This window comes from Phoxinus phoxinus (assembly GCF_949152265.1).
Source record: "Phoxinus phoxinus genome assembly, chromosome: 16".
NCBI lineage: Eukaryota > Metazoa > Chordata > Actinopteri > Cypriniformes > Leuciscidae > Phoxinus > Phoxinus phoxinus.
Genome location: NC_136891.1, coordinates 25,947,737 through 25,973,433, shown reverse-complemented (window position 1 = coordinate 25,973,433; position 25,697 = coordinate 25,947,737). Strand labels below are relative to the sequence as shown.

Here is a 25,697-nt window from a genome sequence, read left to right as displayed (position 1 = left end):
TTTAACACAGACTACATCTCCACACGGTAATTAATTAAGCACGTCCGTCCTCCTGTTGCATAAAGAATCGTGAAGATGCATGCGTGCCCATTTCTCCAGCCTTAAAGAGACAGTTCACCTAAAAATGAAAATCCTGTCATCATTAATTCACCATCATGTAGTTCCAAACCTGTATGAGTTTCATTCTTCTTCAGACAACATATGATCCATTGACTTTTAATAAACAGAAACATTTTTTAAAACAATTTCTTTTGTGTTCCACAGAAAAATAAAAGTCACATAAGTCTGGAATGATTTCAGTTTTCATTTTTGGGTGAACTATCTCTTTAAATGAAGACAGAAAGCGCAGTTGTTGGCGACGTGATCTTTAAAAACTATGACAGCAAAGGCCAAACTGGGTGACTCGCGCTGTCACTCAAGTAAAAGGGGGCGAATTAGGACTGAACTGCACTCTGGGACTCCAATTTTTGCGGTGAACTAAGTAGAGAACAATCCACTCCTGTAAAGCTTCCTCTCAGGGTTTTATGTCCCCGTCTTTTTTTTTTTGGTTAATTAAAAATGTCAGCTCATTATCACATGTATATAAACGCAACAAAGAATTTCGGTGCCTGAACAAATAAGACAATGGCACGCTTGGTAATCTTTAGACAGCTCATTAGGTACTTCATATTAAATTTAAAAACACTGAAAGGACAAAACACCAGGAGTTGCCCACCCCCCTCTCTCCAAATTCTACCTCTCTTTCTCTCTCTGTTTTTTCTCTCGCTCCCCTTGCGCCCTGTATTCCCGTAACCGTTCTTTAATTCCACCTCAGTCAGCCCATTGAGGGGCAGTGAACCGCATGCTGATGACCTCAGTGCCGCGCTCTGATTGGTCAATCTCAGTGACCAACAGCCCCCACATGGGCCAGACAAAAAAGCCACTCTGTCTCTGTCACTCTCTCTCCCCCCTCTCTGTGTTGACTCATTATTGTTTTTCAGCTCTTTTCTTTTACTTGTTCACAGAAAACAGGCAGAGCGGAAAGTTGTGTTTTGTTCGCTCTGATCGGAAGTGTTCAAAAACAAACACTGCCTTCTGGCTTGGTGTGATGCGTGAGCGCCAATACGGTAATCACCTCTCACCCACTGCATCTTCCTCTGATCATTTGCTCTCTCCTGTTTTAAAACAGATCAAACAAGGTACAAAACGAGTTCATGTGAACACAAGGAGAACAGATTGAGAGAGAAATTCGTGGGGTACACATACTCAGCAGTTAAAAGAGGCTTGAGTAAGGTAATTCATGGGAAAAAAGTTACAAAATGACTCCTCCAGTAAAAACAAGTTTGTCTTAAACTTCAAAGCGTTATCTCTGTTCAGAAGAGATGGGAGAATTATATGAGGAAAAGAAAAACAGATGAAAGCTGGAGAAGAGGCTTAGGAGACCTAAAAGGGAAAAAATAGTTTACTGGCATGTAGGGCTGTGCAATAACATGAATATTCATGATATTTTTTCCAATGGATGAATATTTCCATGGATAACACAATGATTTTCCTAAAAATAAAAAAAGTGAATGTGACTATTTGCATTAAACTCGTTTCTCAATCTGAACGTCTCAGGTGGACTTGGTGTGTTTGATTTATTTCCATGAATCAGGTCAAACTGTCCATTCCATATAAGACAATAATATGAAATGTTTCTTGAGCATCAAATCAGCATATTGGAATGATTTCTGAAGGATCATGTGACACTGAAGACTAATGATGCTGAAAATGTAGCTTTGCCATCACATGTAAATAATTTACATTTTACAATATATATTAAAATACAAAGTTATTTTAAATTGCAATGATGTTTTAGTGTATCTTTGATCAAAATAAATTTAGCTTTGGTGAGCATATAAGAACCCCAAACTTTATTATTAACTATAATGTAATAAATAATAATTTTATATATATATATATATATATATATATATAGGCTATATATATACCGGTATAAGTATGTGTTTTTAATTTTTATATGTAAATATTGCTGATTACTACTATCCATATTTGTGTGTACAAATGAAAATAAGTAAATAACTTGTGTTCATTTAATGCAAAATAAGTAGGAAAAACATGCCTTGATTTTTTTCTTACTTGGCTGTTGCCAATTGACATGTATAAAAATAAACATAATAAATAGTCAAGAGGGAAAAAAGTACTTTTGTTTTACTTTTATTATCGACATTTCCAGACTCACAGGAAGGAAATTAAAATCCTTCTGAGCAGCAAAGACTGCATAAGCACATTCTTTGGGTACGAATCACCAAGTGGGCTCAGTGAGACAGCACTAACTGTACATTCCTCTGTCCCACTTAAAAAGAAAAGGAGGGACCGAGGGGGAGAGAGAGTGAAAGAGAGGCTGCAGGGGAGAAGAGAAAGTCTTCATCCCTAAGTCATTTGCCTAAAAAGGATGTGATGAATGAATGTCAGGGACACAAAACATCCACCTCATGTTTAACAAGAGACTCACCCAGTCCTCGGTCAGGAGGGGTGAGATGGAGAAAGAGTGAAGGGGGAGGGAGGAAGATAGAAAGCAAATTCTTGTGTCCATTGGCAAAAGGCACTGTGCCTAACAGAGTTCACATTGACTTGCTAACCGTACAGGCCGAAATGGTAATGAAATGAGAGCCGCTTTTGTGTCCGCGTGGTCAATGCGATACAGCTCACCTTTCCACTGAAAAGGACATAGGAAGTGAATCAGTGAGTCAACTGTGAGATCAAATGACTGGTCTATGTGAGCGCAACACAACTCGGCCATCAGCAGTTCCTGACTCACGCTCACACACTTGGGAAATTCCTATCAGGGTGTGATATGTCGACTCTCAGTGTGAAACTTAAAGCTAGTGTTATCACTTTTATTGTAATTGTCACAGGTCTGTGCGTGTGTTTGTCCCACAGTTCGCAAATAGACCTCAAGAGGCACAAAGCTACAGCTTGCGAGCGTCTGTTCGTATTCCACAACTCGCTCTTCCACGGTAACCCATGAATAAGTCAACGATATGGAAATGTAAAAATAATATGTCACTTGTTAGAAGTCAAGTAATACACAAGTAAAAAAGAACAACTCCCTAGCTCTTTGGGACAAAAAATATTTTGCTTAGTGATACAACCAAAACTATTCTCCCGAAACAGCAAAAAGAAAAATACATTTTCGGTTTCGGCCAAAATAGTTTTTGAGGGACCAAACGGTTAATTAGACGCGCTTTGACTGTTTCAGCATTTGACATATTTCATCCACACAACTATAAGCTCTACATAGATATATGGGTAAGCTATAACAGGTAAACAAGTAGGTAGTGTGGATGCACATTACCACGACTGAAAAATGATGCTAGAGTAGCAATATGTCAAATTTGTCCGGCTGAAATATTGCGGGTCGGCTCGACAACGACCGGTTTAATAAACAACATTCCGAATTCTTTTACTCTAATTTTCGGCTAAATGAAAACTAGTTTTGGTAACACTTTATTTTGACGTTATTGCATGTACTTACTATAGTAATAACAGTAAATTGTGAATAATTACAAGTAACTAACCAAAACCATACCCTAACCGTAACTCTATAGTAAGTACATGTAGTTAATTAATATTACTCAGTACGTATTTGAGAAAAAAATTCGGTGCATCACTAATTTTGCAACAAAATATTTAGACTGAATCATGAGCCATATCTGTAACTGGCGGATTAGTTTCGTTTATCTACTGGAAATGTAATACATGTAGTTATGGCCTTTTTACAACATCATAATTAAGCAGGACGCGAGGATGTTATAAGGCCTCCCGAGTTTACAACCACAGCACAAATGTGGCCCCTGCCGGATTGACAGATTGTATTGAGATGGCTGACTGGGATCTGTGCCATCGACTGACTGTATGGATACGGACTGGTCTAATCAATGCCATCGATCACGACAGGGGGGTTTCGACCACGGCGGGGGAGGGTGATTCAGCCGCCCCCCAAATATTTCACACTGTGACCCTTCAAAACACATTCCACCAAAACACTGAGCTCTTCTCCCTCTCCATCTCCTTTCTTTCACTCACACATATATCCCCCTCTATAAACACCCCCCGCTAAATCAACCCTAACACTTAACCCCCTCCCCCTTCTTGTTCTTTCACATACACACATAAAGCCCACCCTTCCCCCATCCTCCCTCTCTCTTTCTCTTCCCAACAGAATCAGGGTGGAAACCGAAGCATGGTGAGGGAGCGTTTTGCTGCACACGTTCGATCTGCGTTTATTAAGAGAACAAATGCAAAGAAAACATCTTTGTTTACCTTTAAGAAGAAATTGTCCCTCAGTGATGACGTCGGCAGTCATGACGTTGTACTCGTTCTCGGTGAAGCCCGGTTGACATGGCATTGCCCCCGTGCCCTGGACTGCCACCTGCCAAAAAACACAAAAGCACCAGACAAATTAATCCCCTGATTAATGGTGATTAATAAACATCGCCCCTCAGCACGAGCCAACCTCCACCGCGGCGAGAGCCAAATATCCAGAATCCCGAGAGGAATCGATGGACATAACGATCACGCTCTTTCACCATAAACAGAGGAAATGAGGCAGAACTCACCTCAAGAAAAGCACAGCGATGAGACTTTCCAGAGCCGCCGAGTCCATCGATCAAGCTCCAAATGAACTCTTTAAATTAGCAATGCTGTTGTATTTTTCACCGATTACTCGCTAATTTGCAGCAGATCGGCAAAATTAAATAAGGTTCATTGCATGACGATTTACCGGGTTGCTTTTGTATTATGCCATTTTTCTTCATTCTGCTTTCCCCAAAGGATAGCGAGGGGTTTCTATCTCCCCTCCTCCCCCCTCGGGCACCAGGGCATCTGTTATTTTGAGGTGGGTGTAATTAGACTGATGAGGTCAGGAGGGCGAGACGTTAGAAAAGCAGAGCTGACCAGGCTACGCATACTCTGCCTTGAATGGCGTGGTCTGGTGGAGCACTTATCACATAAAAACACAAACACACAGTTGTGCAGCTGCCGTAAGCACTCCGGCGACAAGTCACAAACCCTTTCTTTATGGCTTACGCTTAAAACAGGCGCGCACACCTAGCCTTTAACGGCCAGGACAAAGACTTATTCATCCTTGACTTGTCTTATAAGAAAATAAACCACCAGCATTGAGTCATTCTGTCTTAATAGCATGAGCTGATATGACACACAAAGTCTGAATCTTAGTGTAGGCAAATAGGTGAATTTGTCTTTTAAAGGATGCTTGAGAAGATCAAAGGTGATGTCCACTGTGAAACAGCCTCTTTGTGTTGGAATAAGATCAGAGGCTTGAAGAAGACGGCTGGCTGTGTTTGTTAATGGCCCCATAGTCAATTCATCAAACATGTTAATTACTTGTTAGCTCGGTGGATGCTGACTTAATGCCCTACACACAACGACCAATCAAACATTTGCTTTTGTGCTAACAAAATCATCATCAACCATGAGCTTTAATTGCTCCGTTTTTTGATGTCGTCATCTAGCGCTGCCTGGTGTATCTGCAGAGCCCCTATATAAAGCTGGCACTACATGGGGTGTGTTTGAAAATCTGACTTTAAACTGTCCTGTCAGCAATTGCTTAGCAATATGCTGCCTCTGCACATCCACACAGAGCGAATGATTCTAGATGGAGCCGCACCAGCAGCCCTGCTGACATGAAGAATCAGAGGCAGCACACGCTATAAAGCCAATGGTGATTGTGTAGCCTATACACTGTCAGTATAGGACTTTATAGTACCTGAGATAAATTACAATAAGATTTGTGGTTCAATTAAAAAAATAAATTAAAAAGCATCTTCAAAAAGTGCAGTGATTATTTATTCTCAAACACTTTGCTTCTGAGAACTGCTTCTAAAAAGTTATTATTTTACACCATCGCTTGGTTCTTGACATAGCAGCACGGTGCTGTGCTTGAAACATTCCTGTTAATACAAATAAAAAAAATATTCCTGTTAATTTATTTATTTATTTATTAATAAGTCTATTTATTACAATTTCATGTCTTAAGTTTGTTGCCATCATGATTCAAAACATCAAGCCATTTAGATCCTATAATTTGTATTACACTGTAGACAAACATCATTCGTCTCTCTTGGCTGAAAACGTTTTTGCTATAAAAAGCTATTTTAACCAACTCTGTTTGTGAATTGACTAAACTGGCATTTAAATCAATTTGTAAACATCTTTCCAGTACGTTTAATTTTTTAACAGGATCGTGACGATTCAATAAATCATTCAGTTGTTCGCTTGAGAACAATTCAGCTCAGTTAGCTCACGGAATCGGTTCAAATGATACACTTGAAAGATTCGACTCAAATTGATTCGTTCACCAGTCGGACATCGCTATCAGTATCAAACACCAGAGGGGTTTTAAACATGGGACCGTTATAACACGCACACAAACAACACAAAAATGCGACATTGATGTTGCACTTTAAAAACTTGTCGAAATAAGACATCTACATGGCCAGGACTGCTACTTCTAGGCTACTGCAGACCACAAATACAATAAAAACATTGAAACCCGGACCAAATGGCTCATGACCAAATGTTAACTTTATTGCCACGCAGATTTCAAACGTTTGGTTCCATCATAACTTAAAATTGTGCTATAGTAATTCCTCATTTGAGTGTGATGGAACCATAACACGACGCTCAAATGTTAATTCTGCTGGACTTTGCATTTTCAGCAATTCAGAGGGCAGCAGACCCAAAACCTGACAGCACGACTCATTTCACCGCTCGATGATTCGGGTCAGAGTGATTTGTCATATTTGGGTTACGCACAGACCCGTTGTTCGCCGTGAGATTTCGCATTCGCACATCTAGAAGAGGACAGTCGCCTCGCGGCCGCCTCAATGAGCTGCTCATTAACTGATTATTGTAACATTTGTTTCATCACTCGGAAAGGGACCATTGTGACCTAATCACCTCCTCGAGGGCAACTTTTCAATCTCGTGCCAAAAGAAGCAAAAGCGCGTTAGAAAACCCGCATTCATCTGCGACTGGCTCCGGTTCAGCACGGGACGGTTTGAACGGGGCTGCTAGTACCATCCAACGGCTACACAACATAGAAAAAAACATCGCACACGGAGTCTAAACCTCTTGTGAATAACTGGGAGGCAAGGATAACAGAATAAAGACTGTCTAGAATTGCATTCGAAGAAAATTAGATGCGACATGAAGTCTTTAACCCTTCGAGATCATCAGAAAACCGTTAGTAACGTTAACGTTATTGAATTTGATCTAACGTTAGGCACTGACGCCCTATTTAAATATCCTGCCACTAACATAAAGCGTTCATTTGTATATTGACTAATAAAAGCACAAATACTTGCTCTACAGTTTACACACATCTAGAGTAGCTATAAATAATAGCAAGCAATTACGGACACGCCAAACCCCAAACATAAAGCAGCATCGCTGTAACGCACAGCTCGTGCCCGAGCGCACATCGCTTTTCGGACCCTTCATTTTACCTGCAGAGCGGCGAGAAGCCCCAGCATCACGCCTCCCGAACGGTACATCGTTTAAATTCCGTCCTTTGTGAAGAAACCGATAGAGTTTGGCCGTTTCCCGCTGCGTTATAATGTTCCGTAAGGTAGCGGCGGCATGTAGCGACAGAATCTTTCCTCCGTGTCTCTCTGGCACTGATCCGTGCTGCTCTCGGTCTGGTACTGACGCTCCGCTCGCTCGTGCACTTCTACGGCAGAGACGCGCGCTCAGTGGCGCCCTCTAGCCACGCTCAGTGGTACTGCGCCGGAGAGGGGGCTCCTTTCTTTCTGTCACCCCCTTCAGCCTCCGGAAGACACAGAGAAGAAGACAAGACCCCGCCTCCTTCACTACAACAAAAGGAAGATCTTCTTTCTTTAACCCCACCCCAACCCCCTTAATGCCCACTAAATCGGCAAGAGGGACTGAGCATTCCTGGATTTAAAGTGCATGTCTCTAATGAAAATCTAATGTTGTGGTAGTAGCCTACTTCTGAAAGCATTGTTAAAGAACCTCATGTAAGAGATAATGTACAGTCAGCGGGTTATGATTGCAAAATAAACCTGACAGGGTGATCAGGACGGGAGTCCTAAGAAGCTTAAATAACTAAATGGATAGCCGGAATATTGATTAGAGCTGAAATTATTTTATTTTGTGAGAAGAGACCGCAAAGTGTTACAACAAATTCATGTCCCCGGAGTCCTGATCGAGCTGTCAGAGTGTAGGCCTATCTATCAATGGTCACACTTTAGATTAGGGTCCAATTCTCACCAATAACTATATTAGCTATACTTTTGCCTCAATAAATTCATAATTACTGCTTATTAATAGCTAGATAAGTTTAGGTATTGGGTATGATTAAGGGACGTAAATATGGTCATGCAGAATAAGGCATTACTATGTGGTTTATAAGTACTACTAATATACAGCTAATATCATAGTAATATGCATGCTAATACACAACTGTGAGAATTGGACCCTATAAACTAAAATGTTACCGCCACAATGACTGTATAGCTTACTTATTGGAATATTTTGGAAACCATGAAACATTATTTGTAGAATCCGCAGAGAGATAGTAAACATTGTTTTTTTAGATGAATGGTCAGTTATACAGAATATTTGATCGCTGAAGGACCAATTAGAATCAAGTATACCAGAGACCTGTGTAATAAATCCTGACAAAGTAACTCAATATAAGCCAATTTGGCTTTAGTTATGCCAAAAATCTCATGAGTATCAGATGGGTAAAATTATGCCTGCCCTATGCTGTGAATCTTAAATAGTGTGAATTGACAATGTAAATGGATTTTATGACAGTGCTGAAACTTGATTAGGGGATTTGCTCAGGTGATGTCTTATTCCACTGCTGTCTTGTGGGCATGACTGCGTCTCTAGTCGTGACAGGCAGGGACAGGGACAGGGAAACTGGCACTTGGAGTGCCTGTGACAGCAGCGGATGTCTATGGAGCAGATGTCCTGTGCGCTCTGAGAGAGTCTCCGGTCATCAGCGCGCACCACCATCTGCTCATCATTACCGGCCCGGCCGAAACACACAAACACACACACACCAACCGTGGAGCCGCCGGTCTGTCTCAGTGACATCAGAGAGGTTGGCCTTGACAGAGAGTGAGAGAGATAAGCGGTAAAGAGGGGTGAACAGTGGGGAACCCGTAGTCCTAACATCAATTTTTAAAGGGATAGTTCAACCAAAAAATTAACATTGCACCATTTACACATTTAATACCAACATTAATTTTTGAAGATATTTTTTTAATACTTATAGGGTGGATTTTTTTTTTGTCACATTAAACATTGACAGCCCCAGTCTTCATTCACTTTCATTATGTAAAAGTTAAAATATTTACCTATGAAATTGCCTTTAGGGGTTCCATTGAAGAAAGAAAGAGATACATGTTTAGAATGACTTGAGGGTGAGTAAATGATGACAGAATTTAAAAAACATGCACCCACAAAGTCTATCTTTGTACAGTGGTGTTACCTGGGAATTTCATCACATTCGTATGTTTCAGGATTGTGTATTGTCTTTGGCACTGTTATTTTTCTCTGAATTTATTGTTGACTGGTCTACTAACAGAACTGGACAAGTGATTTCTTGTGTTCTCAATACGACGGCTTAAGAAGGTTTTCAAAGTTATCTGTTATATTATCTTCTTTCCATCTCATTAAGGTCCTGGAACTGCTTCACGGATCCTTATAACATTCTATCAGCTTGTGCAAATTTATACTAACAAAAAGTTAATAAGTGCTATATTGCAGGATTGGGCAAAATTAAGACTTTAAGAATGGGGCTCCTATATTCACATAATGAGTGTGAATTTGGATTCAAATGGTTTCGGTTCACATGATTTCACAACTGGAATTTGAATGGGAATTAAGAAGAGGAATTTCTCTGTTGTTATTCAAAGGAATTCACTACAGTCACAAAACATACAATGCATCCTTAATTTACAAACAATGCAAATATAAAAGTCTCTTCTACTCAACATGGCTGATTTTTTTTTTTAAATACAGTAAAAACAGGAATATTGCAAAATATTAAAAGAACTGTTGTCTATATGAATATATTTTAAAATGTATTTGATTTCTGTGTTTCTTGAGCAGCAAATCAGCATATTAGAATTATTTCTGAAGGCTCATGTGAAACTGAAGACTGGAGTAATGATGCTGAACATTTTTACTGTATTTTTATTTTTCTATTTAAATGCAGCCTTAAATTATGCTGTGAGCATAATAGACTGCTTTCAAAAACATTAACAAATTGTACGTTTCCAAACTTTTGACAGGTACTGTGTGTGTGTGTGTGTGTGTGTGTGTATAATCAAATAAAATAAAATTTGTAAAATAATAAAAAAACATTTTTAATCAGTTAATGTTTATTTTTATTTCAAGTATCAAGTTTTTGTTTTAGTTAACTACAATAACCCTGATTCCATTTTAATTCCACTTCTTTAAATTCAAATTGCATTTGTGCATCGTTGCATCCTGTTTGTTTCAAATTCAGGAAGTGAACGGGAATTTAACATTCCTTCTTAATTCAATTCTCATGGCATGCAATACTGCTACCTTGTGCCTTTACTTGATCGTTATGGTAACAGCAATTCATTGAGGTTGAAATGTTGATTGGCCCATTATGAACAACTAATCACAGCGACTACTTAATAGTCACACATATTTAGCTGCTTAATGAATTAGGTTCCTCTCAAAATCTATATAGACACTGTCCACTACTCTTGCAATGCTAAAAGCTTTATGGTCAGAACAGCACATTTTGGTCAGCTAGCTAAGTAGCCATCGCTTCTCAAGGGAGGCCGCCCCACATTTGAGCTTCAGACTCCCTACAGACTCCAGAAATAATTTGTTTTCCTCCAGACTACATTTTCCATGCTCTGAACCATATTTCAACCATACATGTTTTTCATGCCCTGACGTCCCTTTGAGTCATGAGTCATGCTGAATTGCAGCATCTGCTATATGAATAAAATGAAATTGTGCAAATATTACACTGTCCCATAAGGATATATGGAGATTTACTAGTAAGTCTTCATATGAGCCAGAAGTATTTAGAATCCAAGCATGAATGATGCAGGAGACATGCAGGAAACTGTAGCTCATTATTAATTTACTTCACAGTGATTGGCTTTTGAATGGGGACGCAGAGTCTCATTGGTCCACTGAGAGATGGATATGGATGTATTAGAGTACTTTAACAGTTATTAGGGTTAAAGGTTGCACTGAGAGTGTTTTTTGAGTTCATTGTAAAAGCTTATATGAGATGTGTTTTACATATTCAGGTTGTTGTATCATAGAGGACAGTCTTAAAAGGATTGTTCACCCAAAGATAAAAATCATCATTAAAAGGCCCATCATTCAAGGCCTGATATACTTAAAGCAAAATCGTGTAATATGTACAAAAAGTTCATTTAGGAAGTTTTTAAGTTCGCTTCGGATGGTTCGATCTACGTCCGTCACAATGATGTAATAGGTACCTGGGTGTGGGGGTCTGTGGCTCCGCCTTCTTTGACGCAGAAATCTTCTCCGGTTCATTTCTCCTGTTAAGTCCGTCGAGCCAACGCAATCTCGCGGCAATTCGTACGTATTTTATGATGTGGCTAATTCGAACGAATTCATATGACCTCACTCGTACAAATTAGATTTTTGCTAAATCATACATATTTTTGCCAAATCGTAAACAACGTAGGCTACTCACTCGTACGAATTCGTATGAATTGGTCGTGAGATAGCGTTGGATGAGCTCAGCTCAGATGGGAGTAAAAATATGAGCTCACTGGAGAGCTGCTTTATGAATTGAAGTTGCAATTCTAATAGAAAGGCACTGTTTTTTTGTGTTTTTTTTTTCATGTTTATTACTGTAAAGCTGCTTGTTTTAAGCAATATATGGTATACAGTGCTATATAAACAAGCATGACTTGACTGGAGTGCCGAATTGCAGAATTTGTTCAAACATATCCACGTCACTACGATCAGATGCTTTCTGAACTGTTATTTTTTTCATGTTTATTTTGTCAATGAGAGGAAAGCGTGCAGCAAACACTTAAATTCGTCAAACGGCACTCGTAGCAGTGTAGTGTTCGTCGGGATGTTCGCTAACAATACATCGCTGCAAAGGTATTTCAAACTTATTTTTACCGTATTTGAACATTAATAAACTTGAATATATCGTCGGTATTCAGTATTTACTCACCCTCATGTCCTTCTAAACCTGTATGACTTTCTATTCAACACAATAAGCTATTTTGAAGAATGCCTGTGTCCATATTGAAAGTCACTGGTCCAACATAAAACAGCGACATCAGTGTGAGCCTATAGGATGGCAGAATTAAAAAAAAAATGTGTGTGTGTGTGTGTGTGTGCGTGTGTGTGTGTGTGTGTTGGCTGTCCCTTTAAGACTAAATGCAATTATGTACGGTCAATGACTCTCAGTTTCATTCTCTATCTCTCTTTTTCTGTAGTGATTGTTCCCTGAGGGAGGGAAGTTATGAGAAAGCTCTGATCCTATCTCTTACTTATCCCATTAGCATGCCACTGTGTGTTTTCTTGTGAGTTTGAGATGCTCTGCATGTTGCATGTGTGTGTGTGTGTGTACACGCTTTGAGCTAAGTGGGGTCACATTCTCATGCACTTCACTACAGTGTGTCTAATAGTCTACATTCTAAATCCATTCCTTCACTTTTTCCATCAAAGCATCTTTCCTTTTTTCTTGTCCTGTTTTTCCTCCAGCTTTCACCTTAGGCCTCGAAGCACTGAGACACCTGGAAAAGACAATCCACTTTGAAAGGCTTCTTGACAATCTTCTAAAAGTCACAGTCAAAACAAAGTATCAAACCATATCAAGTGTAAAAAACAACGATGGTGCTGCGTGAATGGTTCTGATCTAAATGTCAGCTGCCACAACAGGTTTATATGAGTGAGCTGCAGAATTTATATTCAATACTCCGCTCTTCGTAACCATTCGTAAACCATCATCTTACAAGCTCAAATGACATGCACACTTTAACATGCCTTTAAGATTCTCTTTGCATCTTTGTATATTATACATGAAGAAGATATGCTTTACTATCTGACACATTTTGTGCAATAATGGTCTGTCACATCCAGGTTGTGAAAGTGAAATCTGTCGTAGTGGCTTGAAATATCATCAAACGCTTTTTCTCTTTTCTTTTGCCGTAGGATAATCTTATTATGCTCAGTTGCTCGACAGAAAACCATCTGGGTTGTTTAGGGAGAGCAGGAATGTTTTATATTTCCATTAACAGAAGATACTTAAAACAAATACTATGGGTGCACTAATCTTAGAAAACACACACACACACAAGCACACGCACACACATCCGAATGTGTTTTATTAAAATATAATTCATGATTCATCAATTGGTTCAAACCAAAATGTATTTTAAATTGATCAAATTTACAACCAACATGAAACCACATACAAAAAACTAGCAAAAAACATACTCAACAGTGGAAACAAGAATAAAAGAATGTGCCATGTTACAGTAATATGAAGGAATTTTATGTATTGATTTTTCACAGGTGTTTTACCAGTATTTTGAACGGTGCTTCGCATTTTGTTATGTTTTATGGTTGAAGGAAATGTCTCCAAGTTAACAGAGAAAACACCTTTGATTACCATATTTTTATACCAGATTTATAAATGAGGACGTCCCTAAAGGGAGGTTTTTGGAGATTTTGTGCACACACACACGAATGTGTTTTTTTTTAACATATAATTCATGATACGGATAATATTCATCCACACTATCTGTTTTTCTACTGAGTTGTTTCTTACAGTGTAGGCTATTTATTATAAAATAATTAGTGTATCTACAAATTTGTTATTTGCTCTGATTAAAAGTAAATTAAAACAACAGGACAAAATGCACTCTGGCATATGGCAAATAAGTATGACACATGGTTTTGAGAATTTGTATGAGTACTTTATGCACATAGCCTATACATATGAATCAGGTAGACTAGGGATTTTTGATAATAATGTCTTTATTTATTTAGCAAGAAATGTTTCATAAGTGAAGTGAAGGTAAAAAAAAAAGAACTAGCAAACATGGTGCATATAGCAAATGCAATGCTGCCTGCCCTCTCAAGTCAAAATTTAAATGTGATGAGCTCGTAATCACGACTTCAGGAGTGGGAAGTGGGAAATGTCCGATAGCGTGAAGGCAGCATAAGTTATGTTGGAAAGATCGTATTTAAGGGATAAATGCACAACCTCACCACAATGTCATAATGCAGACTGGGAAACTTGAGATTTTTTTCAAGCAGTTTTAGAGTTGGAGGCATTCCATGAGAAAACGTCAGATGCAGCATGGTAAATTAAAACACTTTTTTTTTTTTAAATACAATAAAAGTATTAAAGTTGCATTTTCAAAAGACAATTATGAATTATACATTTAATAAATAAATAAAAAAAGCAAAAATCACATCCAAAGCGCATTCTTTATTCAACATTTTGAAGATCTTGAATGTTATCAACATCTTGCCCCAACCAAAGTTATCTGAATGCACCTAAAGGCATTACTACAACTTTCCAACTCATAAATGTAAACTTCCCGGGAGGATTACATTGAACAATAGTCGTGTATATTGGAACTACTTCCGCTTGTCTGGACACAGAAATGCTGAAAAGCACAAGCAGTCAGACAGTGTTCAGTCACACTCACAGCACTCATTCAAACAGAGGGCTTGCCAGAGGTCACGGCAGTGAAAAGAAGCATCATCTGGAGTTATTTCACTCCACTAAATAATGACAAAGCTGAACGGGATATCTATCAAAGGCTCATTGGTTTTGTGCCGTTTGACCTTTAGTAGAAATGTAGAAGTTGTTGATTGATAATGTTCTAATTATTAATAAATGTAATCCTTTATGCTAAATGACTAATTATATCCTCATAAATCATACAAAAATCAGTTTAATAGGATTATTGGTATTGATTTTGATTGTACCTGGGAAGATGAATAACTGGCATTGCTCATCCTCACAAATATGCTGATATATAACAGAAAAATAACATTTAAAATCTCCAAAAAACTCAAAATAAAGTGTGTCTTGATCGCTTAAGTTTCATTAAAGAATGTTTTGTCATTTTAAAGTGCCCCTATTATGCTATTTTAAAGGTTCCTAATTTAGTTTTGTAGGTCTCGTAGACCATGAGTCCAAGATCAAAAAATACTTCAATTCTCTCATACATTGCAGCATCACCCCTGTCTGAATTGGTTCAATAAGGGATTCAGTCTCTCTAAACCCCTCCTTTCCAAGAGCTCAGATTGGTCAGACGGCCCAGTCTGTGTGTTTAGTGATTGCAGCACGTGTCGGAAAACAAAACGCTCATCACCATATCTGAATTTCATCTGAGCTTCCTCGACACTTGTATACACAGTGATATAAACAATAAGGAAGTTACACCGTATCAATTTGAGCCCGATTCCTCATCCTAAGTGCATGCAAAGTGGATTTTTTGATTTCACAGCTCGGAAAACAGCCTCTTCTAAACATGTCGACAACACAAACCAAACACTTCCAGGTCTCAGCTATACAAGTACAGTGTTTGAGGGTCAAATTAGACGTTGTTCGAGGGCGACAAATGAAGACCATAGGCTGGAATTATGCAAATGAGTTTGTGCAGGAAGTAAGACTAGAATACTGACGATTCGTTTCAGGCAGTTCAGAATCGACTCTTTCTTGGGAGACATTAACTCCATTCATCATGCACTTTGATCTTTGAAACCTTTTACATTCACAAACAGCTATATACAGTAACACACTTTATCTGAAAAATCATAATGGGGCACTTTTAACATTATATTTTAGCATTTCAGGGTAAAAACATTAAGCAAATTTTGTTGGGCATTCTAATGTGAAATGTACTTTTTGAGGTTACAATGTCTCTGATATTGATATGCACATGCTGTGCATCATGTTAAGCCAGAAATACTGGCCATTATACACACTTGTTCCTGTCTGTCGCACTCTCTAATGACAATATCCCATGCGTTCTACCCCGGCCCACATCTCTCACGCTCACAATGAGCCAAATTACCTTTGTGCAAAGGAGTTCAGTTCACTGTATTGAGGTGACTTGTTTTTTAGAGGTTGGTGAGCACTCAAACACATGAGTGTGTGTAATGGCACACACTCTCTGGCTCACACAAGGTTTAGGTAGGTGGCATGGGGTGCTGAGCAGATAATTACACCGGAGCAGTGAAGAACAAGAAAAGAGCTGAGAAGAAAAGGAACAGATCCCTCGTTTTCTCCTCTTCACTTTACACACTCCTTTCTTCAGCCTAATTATCAGTATAGCTTTGAGGTTAGGCAAAGGATTCTCACATCTCCCTCTCCTGAGCTTTTCATTTCATGTCAGCCTCTCTCTGAGACGTGGAACAACTCTAAACATGGAGAAAAGACAATCTGCGAAAGACTCAAAACTTGTATGTGAATTTATTTAAGGCTGATATCTGAGGTTCATTGTTCACGTGAACGGTTTCTCTGTGATTTGAGAGCTTTAGAAATGAGCTCAGGAGGCTTCAGTGAGCAAAGCAATGAAACCGATACAGATATACACAAGCACGGTTCTTATTGCTGGAGGCTACGAGGAGTTGCCTTGGGGATAAACATCTTTAACCACCAGCCTTCAGGAATAAGATCATATCTAAGAGTGAGTGACAAATATTATTATTACTCTCATATGCTGCTGAACCAAGCCATTGCACCTGTGCGCATTTGTAACAATAACACCAAGTTCTTTGTTTTATATAATGTTTTTTATTAATACTAGACCACCGTTCGAACATGCTAATGTCAAACTGCACAACATCATCAGTTGCTTCAGCATTATACTTTAGCATAAACATATATCGCTAGACAAGTAGTGATATAGCTATATATTATTAATTTACGGCTGCAGGTATATGTAACAATCAAAGTAACATTAAAAATAATGTCAGGAAGATATTAGTTCTGCTGCTGTTCATAAATACCTGTAACAAGTGCCTGGAGCTCTTCTGGACTGCTTTTCCTGTGTCCTGTCCCGTTTGCCATCTTTGTAGTCCATTGTAGTTTTCCTGATTAGTCTCATTGTTCCCAGGTGTGTCTTGTTAGCCTATTAGCCCTTGTGTATATACAGCCGTTGTTTTTCTCTCGGTCTTTGTCAGTCATTGTTTGTGCATGTGACATGATGGATGTCTTGTGTTCCCATGCTCCCAGTGTTCTTTGACTTCGGTTCTTTTGTTATTGTTTTCTTTTTCATTAAACACTCCTTTGCATTCAAACCTCGTCCATTGTCTCTGCTTGCCATCCTTCCACCCACCCACGCTGTTACAATAACATGTTGTAGAACACTAGCCAAGGACATTATGTCACCGGAAATAGAGGGATAGAGATCCTTACCAGTATCAAAATTTGTGTACATAATTGATTTACAATCTAGGGAGCTGATTGAGACACACCCTCAGTGTCATTAGCTTAGCAACATGCTAATATTAAACCATCAGTGCGTCTGAAATCGCATACTGTCAAATTCATTTGAATTTGAACTTACTTCAGTAAGTAGTAGGTCATCCGGGGACTTTTTGCCTAATGTTTTTCAAATAATATATTCGGACATCTCGTATCTCGTAATATAAATGTATATTCAGCATGTTGGTATGTTTTTCGGATATTGTATATAGGGAAGTATTCGGTTTCGGACGCAGCGTATGTCATGTTTTAGATCATATAAGAGTATTACTCGTATAGTGCTGAATCAAGGATTTTAGCACTATTGCATATGTGCACATTTATAACAATTACACCACATTCTTAGTTTTATTTATATATTTTGTGTTTACTAGACCTTTTTCTGACACTATTCTAGAGTTTAGCTCCGTGCACTAGACATCCTCTAAATCTGACCAAAATTCTATTGTTATCAGCATTATCAGACATCCTGGTTATTATCATTATGTTATTAGTCCTTGACCTCTGACCGGTCACTGTCTATAACCATACGTGTCCACTGGCACCGACTGAGCAAAGCTGAGCAGGCATTTTCAATTCATTATCTTTGGGAGCTGAGCGACAGGCTCGTGTGGGGTATTGTGGGATTGACAGCATTGAGAGCTTTAAAAAGTTGAGAAAAGCTCAAGTTTATGCAAATGAGAGTCGAAAAACACCAGGCGGCGTGTGAAGACAGTGATGTCTGTCATAAGCGTTTCAAAATCTGCAAATAGCACTGTAGGTTCTAGAGGATTCAGTGCTTAAAACACGTTGTGACATAGTCCTATATTTAATTCAGATTTCAAATGCATACTTTCATTACTCATGAAAGTATGCATACTGTTTCATGAGTGATGCATACTGTTACTCTTAGGTTCTAGAGGATTCAGTGCTTAAAACACATTGTGACATAGTCCTATATTTATTTCAGATTTCAAATGCATACTTTCATTGCATTGCTGTAGCTGAGTTAAAAAAAAATGTTTGTTATAATGTGGGTCAATTACATGATGCTTTTGTCCAGATCTAATAATTAATAGAAATATAAAATATGCAATTCATACATGCAATGACTACACCTCTTGATATGAAGCATGTTTTTATTATGAATTTTAAATTAATTTGGATTTTTTGGACGCATAAAGTCAAACGTGTCAGTTTGATGATATTTGACTATTATTTATTAGATAAATAACATATTAACAAAACTTCTTTATTGTTTAATAATATTTGAAAAATGTTTGTCCACCAAATTAAAGTAATTTAATGTGATCAACATGCAGGAAATGTCATTAAAGATAAATCAGGAAATGGTTGTTCAGGTTCTAAAATATAATGTGGTGTGACTACCCAATAACTTAATTTATAGTTATTAATATAAGTATATTAAACAAATATATTTACATTTAAAAACAAAATAAAAACAAATATGATGTGTACACTCACACAAATCATGTATTCAAGAAGAAATGGAAAAGAGCTTACATTTTGCGTGATGGTTGCACCACATGACATTATTCTTAGACATTATCTATATTTAAAATTATCTTGAAAATGGTATAAACGTTTTTCAAAACCAATAAAACCAACATGAATATAAATAGCCCATTTCTTAGGACTTGACACGTCTTTATAACTAGATAATGAGATTGACTCAACTTTGGTCACTTGTATATAGTAGGGCTGGGGGAACTCTTTGTGATTCATTTGAGATGTTTAACGCATTAAAATAATAATGCAATTGACGCAGCACTTTTTTTCCCTCGTTTTAATGACTTCCTGTTGCGGCTGCTATTATGAGTGTGCCGAACCAAGTCACCCTGTCATGATGGAGAAGGACAAGGATGGAGTTTTAGGAGGAATGTTTGCATTTAAAAAGTTGCCTGATGGCGCGTTTGACAAAACAAAGATGCTGTGTACAATTAGCAAAGCTAAATTCAAATACCATAGAAGCTGGATGCACCGAATTTTCGGCCGCTGAAAATGGCATTTTCGTTGTTTGGCCAAAAGAGAAAAAAGGCAGAAAATATAAGCCGAAAATATGCCGCCCGCCCCTTTGCGTTCGGCAATTAGGTTTCACGAGCAGGTCTTTTCCGCTCTCTGTGTGCGCCACGCTCTCCGTTCCGTGTGTGTGTGTCGGCACACTGCGCTCTCTGCTTAAAGCAGGGCTATGCAGGTTCGGGAATTTCTTCGCTGTATTGAGACCTGAGACACATCTCTCTGTAGGCAAGGGCGTGGTTAGCTGGTACCCTCTTACATCACAGGGTACCACAGCTGCCAATAGGAAAATTCAACTGCAGTAGCCACCGTTCAACCTGAAGAGGGCAGCACTAAGACGTTTTTACACCATATATTGTAGAAATAAAACACTTTATACCCAAATGTCAAAAAAATTACTTGAATCAATGAAACAGCATTAATAAAGCCCCAGTCTTACAGATCATTAACTAAAAAAAAGTTGTTTTAGGGTTTAGTTACCCTTTAAGGTTAAAAACCTGCATAGTTCACCTTTAATGTTCCGCTCCGTGTTTGCGCTGCTCTGTCATTCACGGCCCAAACGCTCCAATCATGCACCGATCACGCACTGGAAAAAAAAGTCTGCTCAAATAACATGAAATTTCTTAGTAGACTTCTGTTTGCAGTAGCCCTGCTGAGCTGGTATAGCCATGCTGGGCAACAATGGTAAAATTACCTGCTCTGATCACATACTCTGATAATAAGAGCTTTGTAGGACTATACTTTATTTTGATAAAAAAATAATAATCTGTTAAATCTGAGTATGTTGCATAGAACTGAATGATGAATAATATTGACATATTGAAGTTTAATATTATTTGAATATAGGGCTATTTTTTGTTCCTTTTTTTCCCTCTGTGTTTTTTAATTTAATTAGATGATTCTACGATTAAATGTGGATGATTACAATCTTGGGGAAATGCAATTAATTACAGCAAATTGTCCAATTAATGAGTTCATTTTTTTTTATTGATTCCAAGCCCTAATATAAAGTAAAAGAAAATTCTAAATGCACACATGCATATTATGATTTTATTGACCATGTATTGAAAGCAGTTTTGCAGTTTTTTTCCCTCAGCAGTCGCAGTAAGTGTCAAACTATGAGTCAGTGGCTAAGACAGACATGCACAACCCTGCTGTAACGCTGAGCAAGATGTAATAAATAAGTAAAATGCATAAATACATCCCAGATTAAGTTTAAAAAGTTTTTGTACTTTGCAAAATTTATTTGGCTCACATCTTCAGGATTTTCAGGGTTCTGTTGGATTTTCAGAATATAAACTCTCTCTCTCTCTCTCTCTCTCTCGCTCGGGCTGCCTCGCCAACATGCTTGTTAAATAATGTACTTTGATGTTTTTTAAACACATATCAGACGTGTGGGTTGCTAACCAACGGAGGCCTTTAGGGAGTGCAGGAAAAGAGTTACAGAAACGAGGGATAGTTCACCAGGGCACCACTTCAATTCAGCCCAGAATATAGATATCTCTGCGCTCCTATACCCATTTCTTCAATTGTATATTAAGCCGTGTGCTGAGGGGAAAACGTTTACGCCCTCCTCTGCCACTGTTACTCTTAAACAGACTGCTGAGAGATGTTCGAGCTCTTTCCACATTCTAAAAGATTTTCATCATGCTTTAAAGTTAATTTGAAATGGTTAGTGGTCTTCTTCCATATAAAATGTGTGGGCTTCCTTCCTTTCTATTTAAGAGTCTATTTCCCAGAACCAGTTTAATAAGAAATCTACCGGGCAAGTAATGCAATATTCACCCATATGGAAAATTTAGGTCAGACTAAGTATGTATATATATTCACTTTAATATTAATACGTTTCAGTGGCCCATCAAATATCAACAGTGTTTCATGTTGTCAGTGACCACTGCATAGTCCAAACGCTTCTAGTTTGTATGCCTGGTTCATGAGCCATTTCATACAGCCATCAAATCCCCAAGATGTGGTCCAAAATATCATCCACAAACATAGCTGCCATTTCTGATCAACTGAGAACTTACAGGTAATCAAACCAAATGGTGTTGTTGCAAGTCTGGGCTACGTTCCAAAACCTAGTTGGCAGCTTTTTAAGGCAACATATTTATTATTTTGGCCACATTCTAAGACAGCACTGTGGCAGAATGTATTGCGACAAGCTCAGTGAAAAGATCCATCACATTTGGTTGACAGAGAAAGAGTATTGCCACCTGTAAAAAAAAAAACACTGAAACCACGCCCACTCGCGGGAAAGCTGCTGTCGCCACACTCAACTCATTGATGGGCACGCACTGCCGATGATGGCGCCAGTTGTCGGCGCGACGGGAGGATGAAGGCCGAGGCGGGAGATAGTCGGTTCGGCCCCATTCACCAGTAACAGCGGATTATCAGTGAATCCCAGTTGTCTCCGACGAAAGTTTATAAAACTATACCGTGTAAAATTATCACTACAGAGGCGGGTTTTGGCGGTGATCCTCAGCTCTCCATCACGGTGGCTCTTCACAAAATTAATCCACCTCTTCTTGATGTGATCGTTTTTCGGAAATTTAAATAAGGACAATGATCTGTTTTGTACGTGATCACATCCAGGTAGTACGCATTTCCGTGACGAGGGCAGCTAGCTAGCTAGCAAACTGTAGGCTGTAGTAACTACTGATAGTATCTCACGATTGAGCGGAAAACTGATGTGAATGTGCTCTATTTATACTGTTAGGGCAGGGGCCAGCCTCAGTCGCTCCAGTGCGTCATCAAGTAGGGGCGTGTCCAGGAGCTCAGGGGCTCCAGTGCATCATCGAGCCCCCGTTTTAGCCCCGCCCAAAAAATCCGGAAAACAGCAATGGTGAAAAACTGTTTAACGGTCTAACTCCACAATTTAGTACTTCACAGTTTACAGTCTTTGTAATATGTTTTAGCAATACATTTCTAACATTTATAATGTGTTTAGATTTTTTTTTTTAGAATTGTCTTTACAGGGACTTTAATGCAATTTGTTTTATTTTGAAGAAACGACATTTTAGATGTGATTAATTCATTTGTGTGGATTGGTACTAACTATAAAAAAATCAAATGATACAAAAATACATAAATAAAATCTGCAATCTGTCTTTTAATCATGCCCTTCAATTGTTAGCCTGTTCCATAAATTCAAGCGTTTCATACATAAATAATAAAATATTATTTATATCTTTAGCTTATCAACTGTAACCCAGGTCATTAAAGGTAGGGTAGGTCAGAATTGTCTAAAAAAAACTTTTATTCAAATTTGTTTAAACTGTCTTTATATACCAATGCATAATTAAAATGCAAGTACTCTGAAATAGAGAGTATAAAAAACCGAGTGGCTCTAGTGTATTTAATCTTCAATAAACACAGCTCATTAATTCCATCAGAGAATGTCTAATAAGGGGAGAAGGTTCACTCTCACTACACTTCCGGCTTCTGAACTGGTTGCAGTTCCACTCTGATTCCATATGAGGGCGCTCACAGGACGAGTGCAGAATGAATGGAGGTCTATGGAGCTATACCCCTCAAAATCCACTTTTCTCAAGATATAATTTTTTGTCTAGTAATTTGAATGTTGTATTCGAAAGGAGATGCAAAGAAATTGCACATTGCTGGGTGTTAGATTTTTTAGAGTCACTTATTTGCTTTAAAAAGTCTTTCAAAATGTCAATGACGTCATACACATCGTACGACCAGAGATACTGCTTTACGGTAATCCTTTAGTCACTGTGGTGCTTTCGCGCTCTGCACTTTCTTTTCTCTCGAGGCATCGCCAGCACAGCTGACACAGGTAAATACACGGGCTAGAAGAGTTTCTGCTAGAATACATTCTGTTCCCGCTTCGGATGCCATGATGCCATCAAGCGGTATCTCTGGTCGTAACCAGTCCTTCACTGACCAATCAGCGTTCATTAGCAGAATGCTAGCGTGTTATGGGCAACAACAACTCAACCTGTAAGAAATCGAAAGGACATAAGTACTCGTTCATTCAACTTTCGACCTATAACCCATGTTGAACTTGCCAAACCTACAATCAAATCTGAGATTTCTCAACGGCAATCGGCTGAAAGAGACAAATTTAGCCGTCTAGCCCCATAGACTCCCATTCATTTTGCACTCGGGGACGATCGCCCCCAGTGGAACTCTGGTGGAACTACAACCAAAATTCGGTACAATAGGACTTAATAGGGAGTGAACAGGCTCTCCGTAGAATGGCTCTGATTCCATTCACTCCCACCTAAAAACGGGTGCGCGACTGCGCGCACGTGGGCAGAGCCAGTAATAGCGGCGGTAGTCATGGCGACGGAGAGTGACAGTCGCGCAAGCCAATCCTGTGATTCGTCCCGAATGGAAATAATGAGCTGTGTTTAATGAAGATTAAACGGTCTAGAGTCACTCGATTTTTATACTCTTTTTATCAGAGTACTTACATTTTAATTATGCATTGATATATATAGAAAGTTTAATCAAATTTGGTAAAAAGTTTTTATATAAATCCTACCTACCCTACCTTTAACTTGGTTCACTAATATTAATAATTTGTATTATTTTATTTATATCGCTATAAAACTAATAGTAAGAAAAGAAGAACATGAAGTAAAATGTATTTATTTTATTATAAATAATCCCAAAAGAAAGAAAAGGTTCCTGAACTTTGATTCCTGATTGGTGAGGTGAAAGGTCAGCTCCGCCCCCTGTTGGAAAGTTTCCAGAATATCGCGTACTGCAGAAATGTATGAGATAAACGAAAGTCAGAGGATTGAGTGGATTTGAGAACAAACGGTTTAATAATCCAGCAATAGATTATTAACAAGTGAGAAGTAGATTTATGAGGTATTAATTCTTTAAAAAGCTCACGCTTTGAGAATTCACCTTTGGCTAAGCCCCGCCCCCCTTAGTTATTGTCCCATACTGTCTATGGTTATTGTTGCTACGTCCGCAACAAAGGCGAATTGCCATCGCGACGAGAATTTTTTTTTTTTTTGTTGGTTCTCTGATTTATATTTATCCTTGGTGAGTACCAATTTATTAGAAATGTTATTAGGTAATGTGTGTATACTGTTGTGTAATGTGGTATCATTTAAAAAAAAAAAAGCTTTAGGCCTAAGTGTTTTCTAATAGCCTACATTCTGTGAGTGCATATAGTTATGTTTAAATGTTTGAAAAACGTAGTAACGTTATTTGTTAAGATTATATATTTTTTCTGTTGTGAAGTGTGTGTGCTGTGCCATAAGATACTTAGCTTTGCTAGCTCTGTACATAGACTCTGGTGTGTTAATCAAGCACATGGTGACTAGCATGTGTTGCCTTTATCCAAATAATTGAAATGGACATTTTGATAATTTGAAACTGTTTATTTAAATGAGTTACTGATGATTTTTTCGGCTTTGTTTTTGCAAGGCCGTTTTTTTCTTCTTGTGTTTTATTTTTCTCTTTTGTGCATGTCTGAAAAATTGCTGCTGTAATCCTGAATCCTGTCCTGGCTGTGGATTCTTATCCCTGGTTTGGACTGGCGAGCCATCCCATCGTCTCGTACCTGGAAACTGAGCAAAAAGAGTTGTGAGAGAGTTTTCTGATTGGGTAGGACAGAACTGCATACAGTACATAGCATTTTTCAAGTTTTCCTGGCTTTCCCTGAAGACAAAAGTAAGTTTGTTTTCTTCCTTTTCTGTTTTTTTCCTTTTCTCTTCATGGACTGAACTGCGTTCATTTTTGATGAACATTCCTACTCAGTAATATTTTGGAATTTGAAAACAAGACATTGAACTTGAAACTGAGAAACTGCGGTTGAATATCAGAAATTGATATTGGGATATTTTGACTGTGTTTATCATTTATTTGAAATAGGCGTACAGTGTTACTATAATCTATTTTTTTTCTTTTTTTTTCTTTCATCCTTTCAATTTCAAAAGATACAATTCATGCAAAAGAACAAACCGATAGAAAAATACACTTACCTTTTCATTAATTAGCTGCATTCCAGTGGTCTGAGTGGTTAATTGTTTTTATTGATTCTTACTATCATATTTGCTAATTTGTGCTTTAGTGAGTCGATCCAAATCTTCTGATTCTGGTCCATAGTTTTGCTTTTATAGCGACCTATTAACTGAGCCGTGTGCTACACAACATACTAATGTCA

At 38.3% G+C, this 25,697-nt stretch overlaps 1 protein-coding gene across 1 annotated transcript in view; it reads right to left on the bottom strand.

The window, feature by feature from the left end:
- Positions 1 to 7,731, bottom strand: part of cdh2 (cadherin 2, type 1, N-cadherin (neuronal)) — a 56,843-nt gene extending 49,112 nt beyond the window's left edge. Inside the window, 2 exon segments of the mRNA XM_079583432.1 lie at positions 4,306 to 4,414; positions 7,512 to 7,731. Of these exon segments, the coding sequence (XP_079439558.1) occupies positions 4,306 to 4,414; positions 7,512 to 7,559 (157 nt within the window). The 5' untranslated portion in view covers positions 7,560 to 7,731.
- Between the last annotated feature and the right edge of the window lie 17,966 nt (positions 7,732 to 25,697).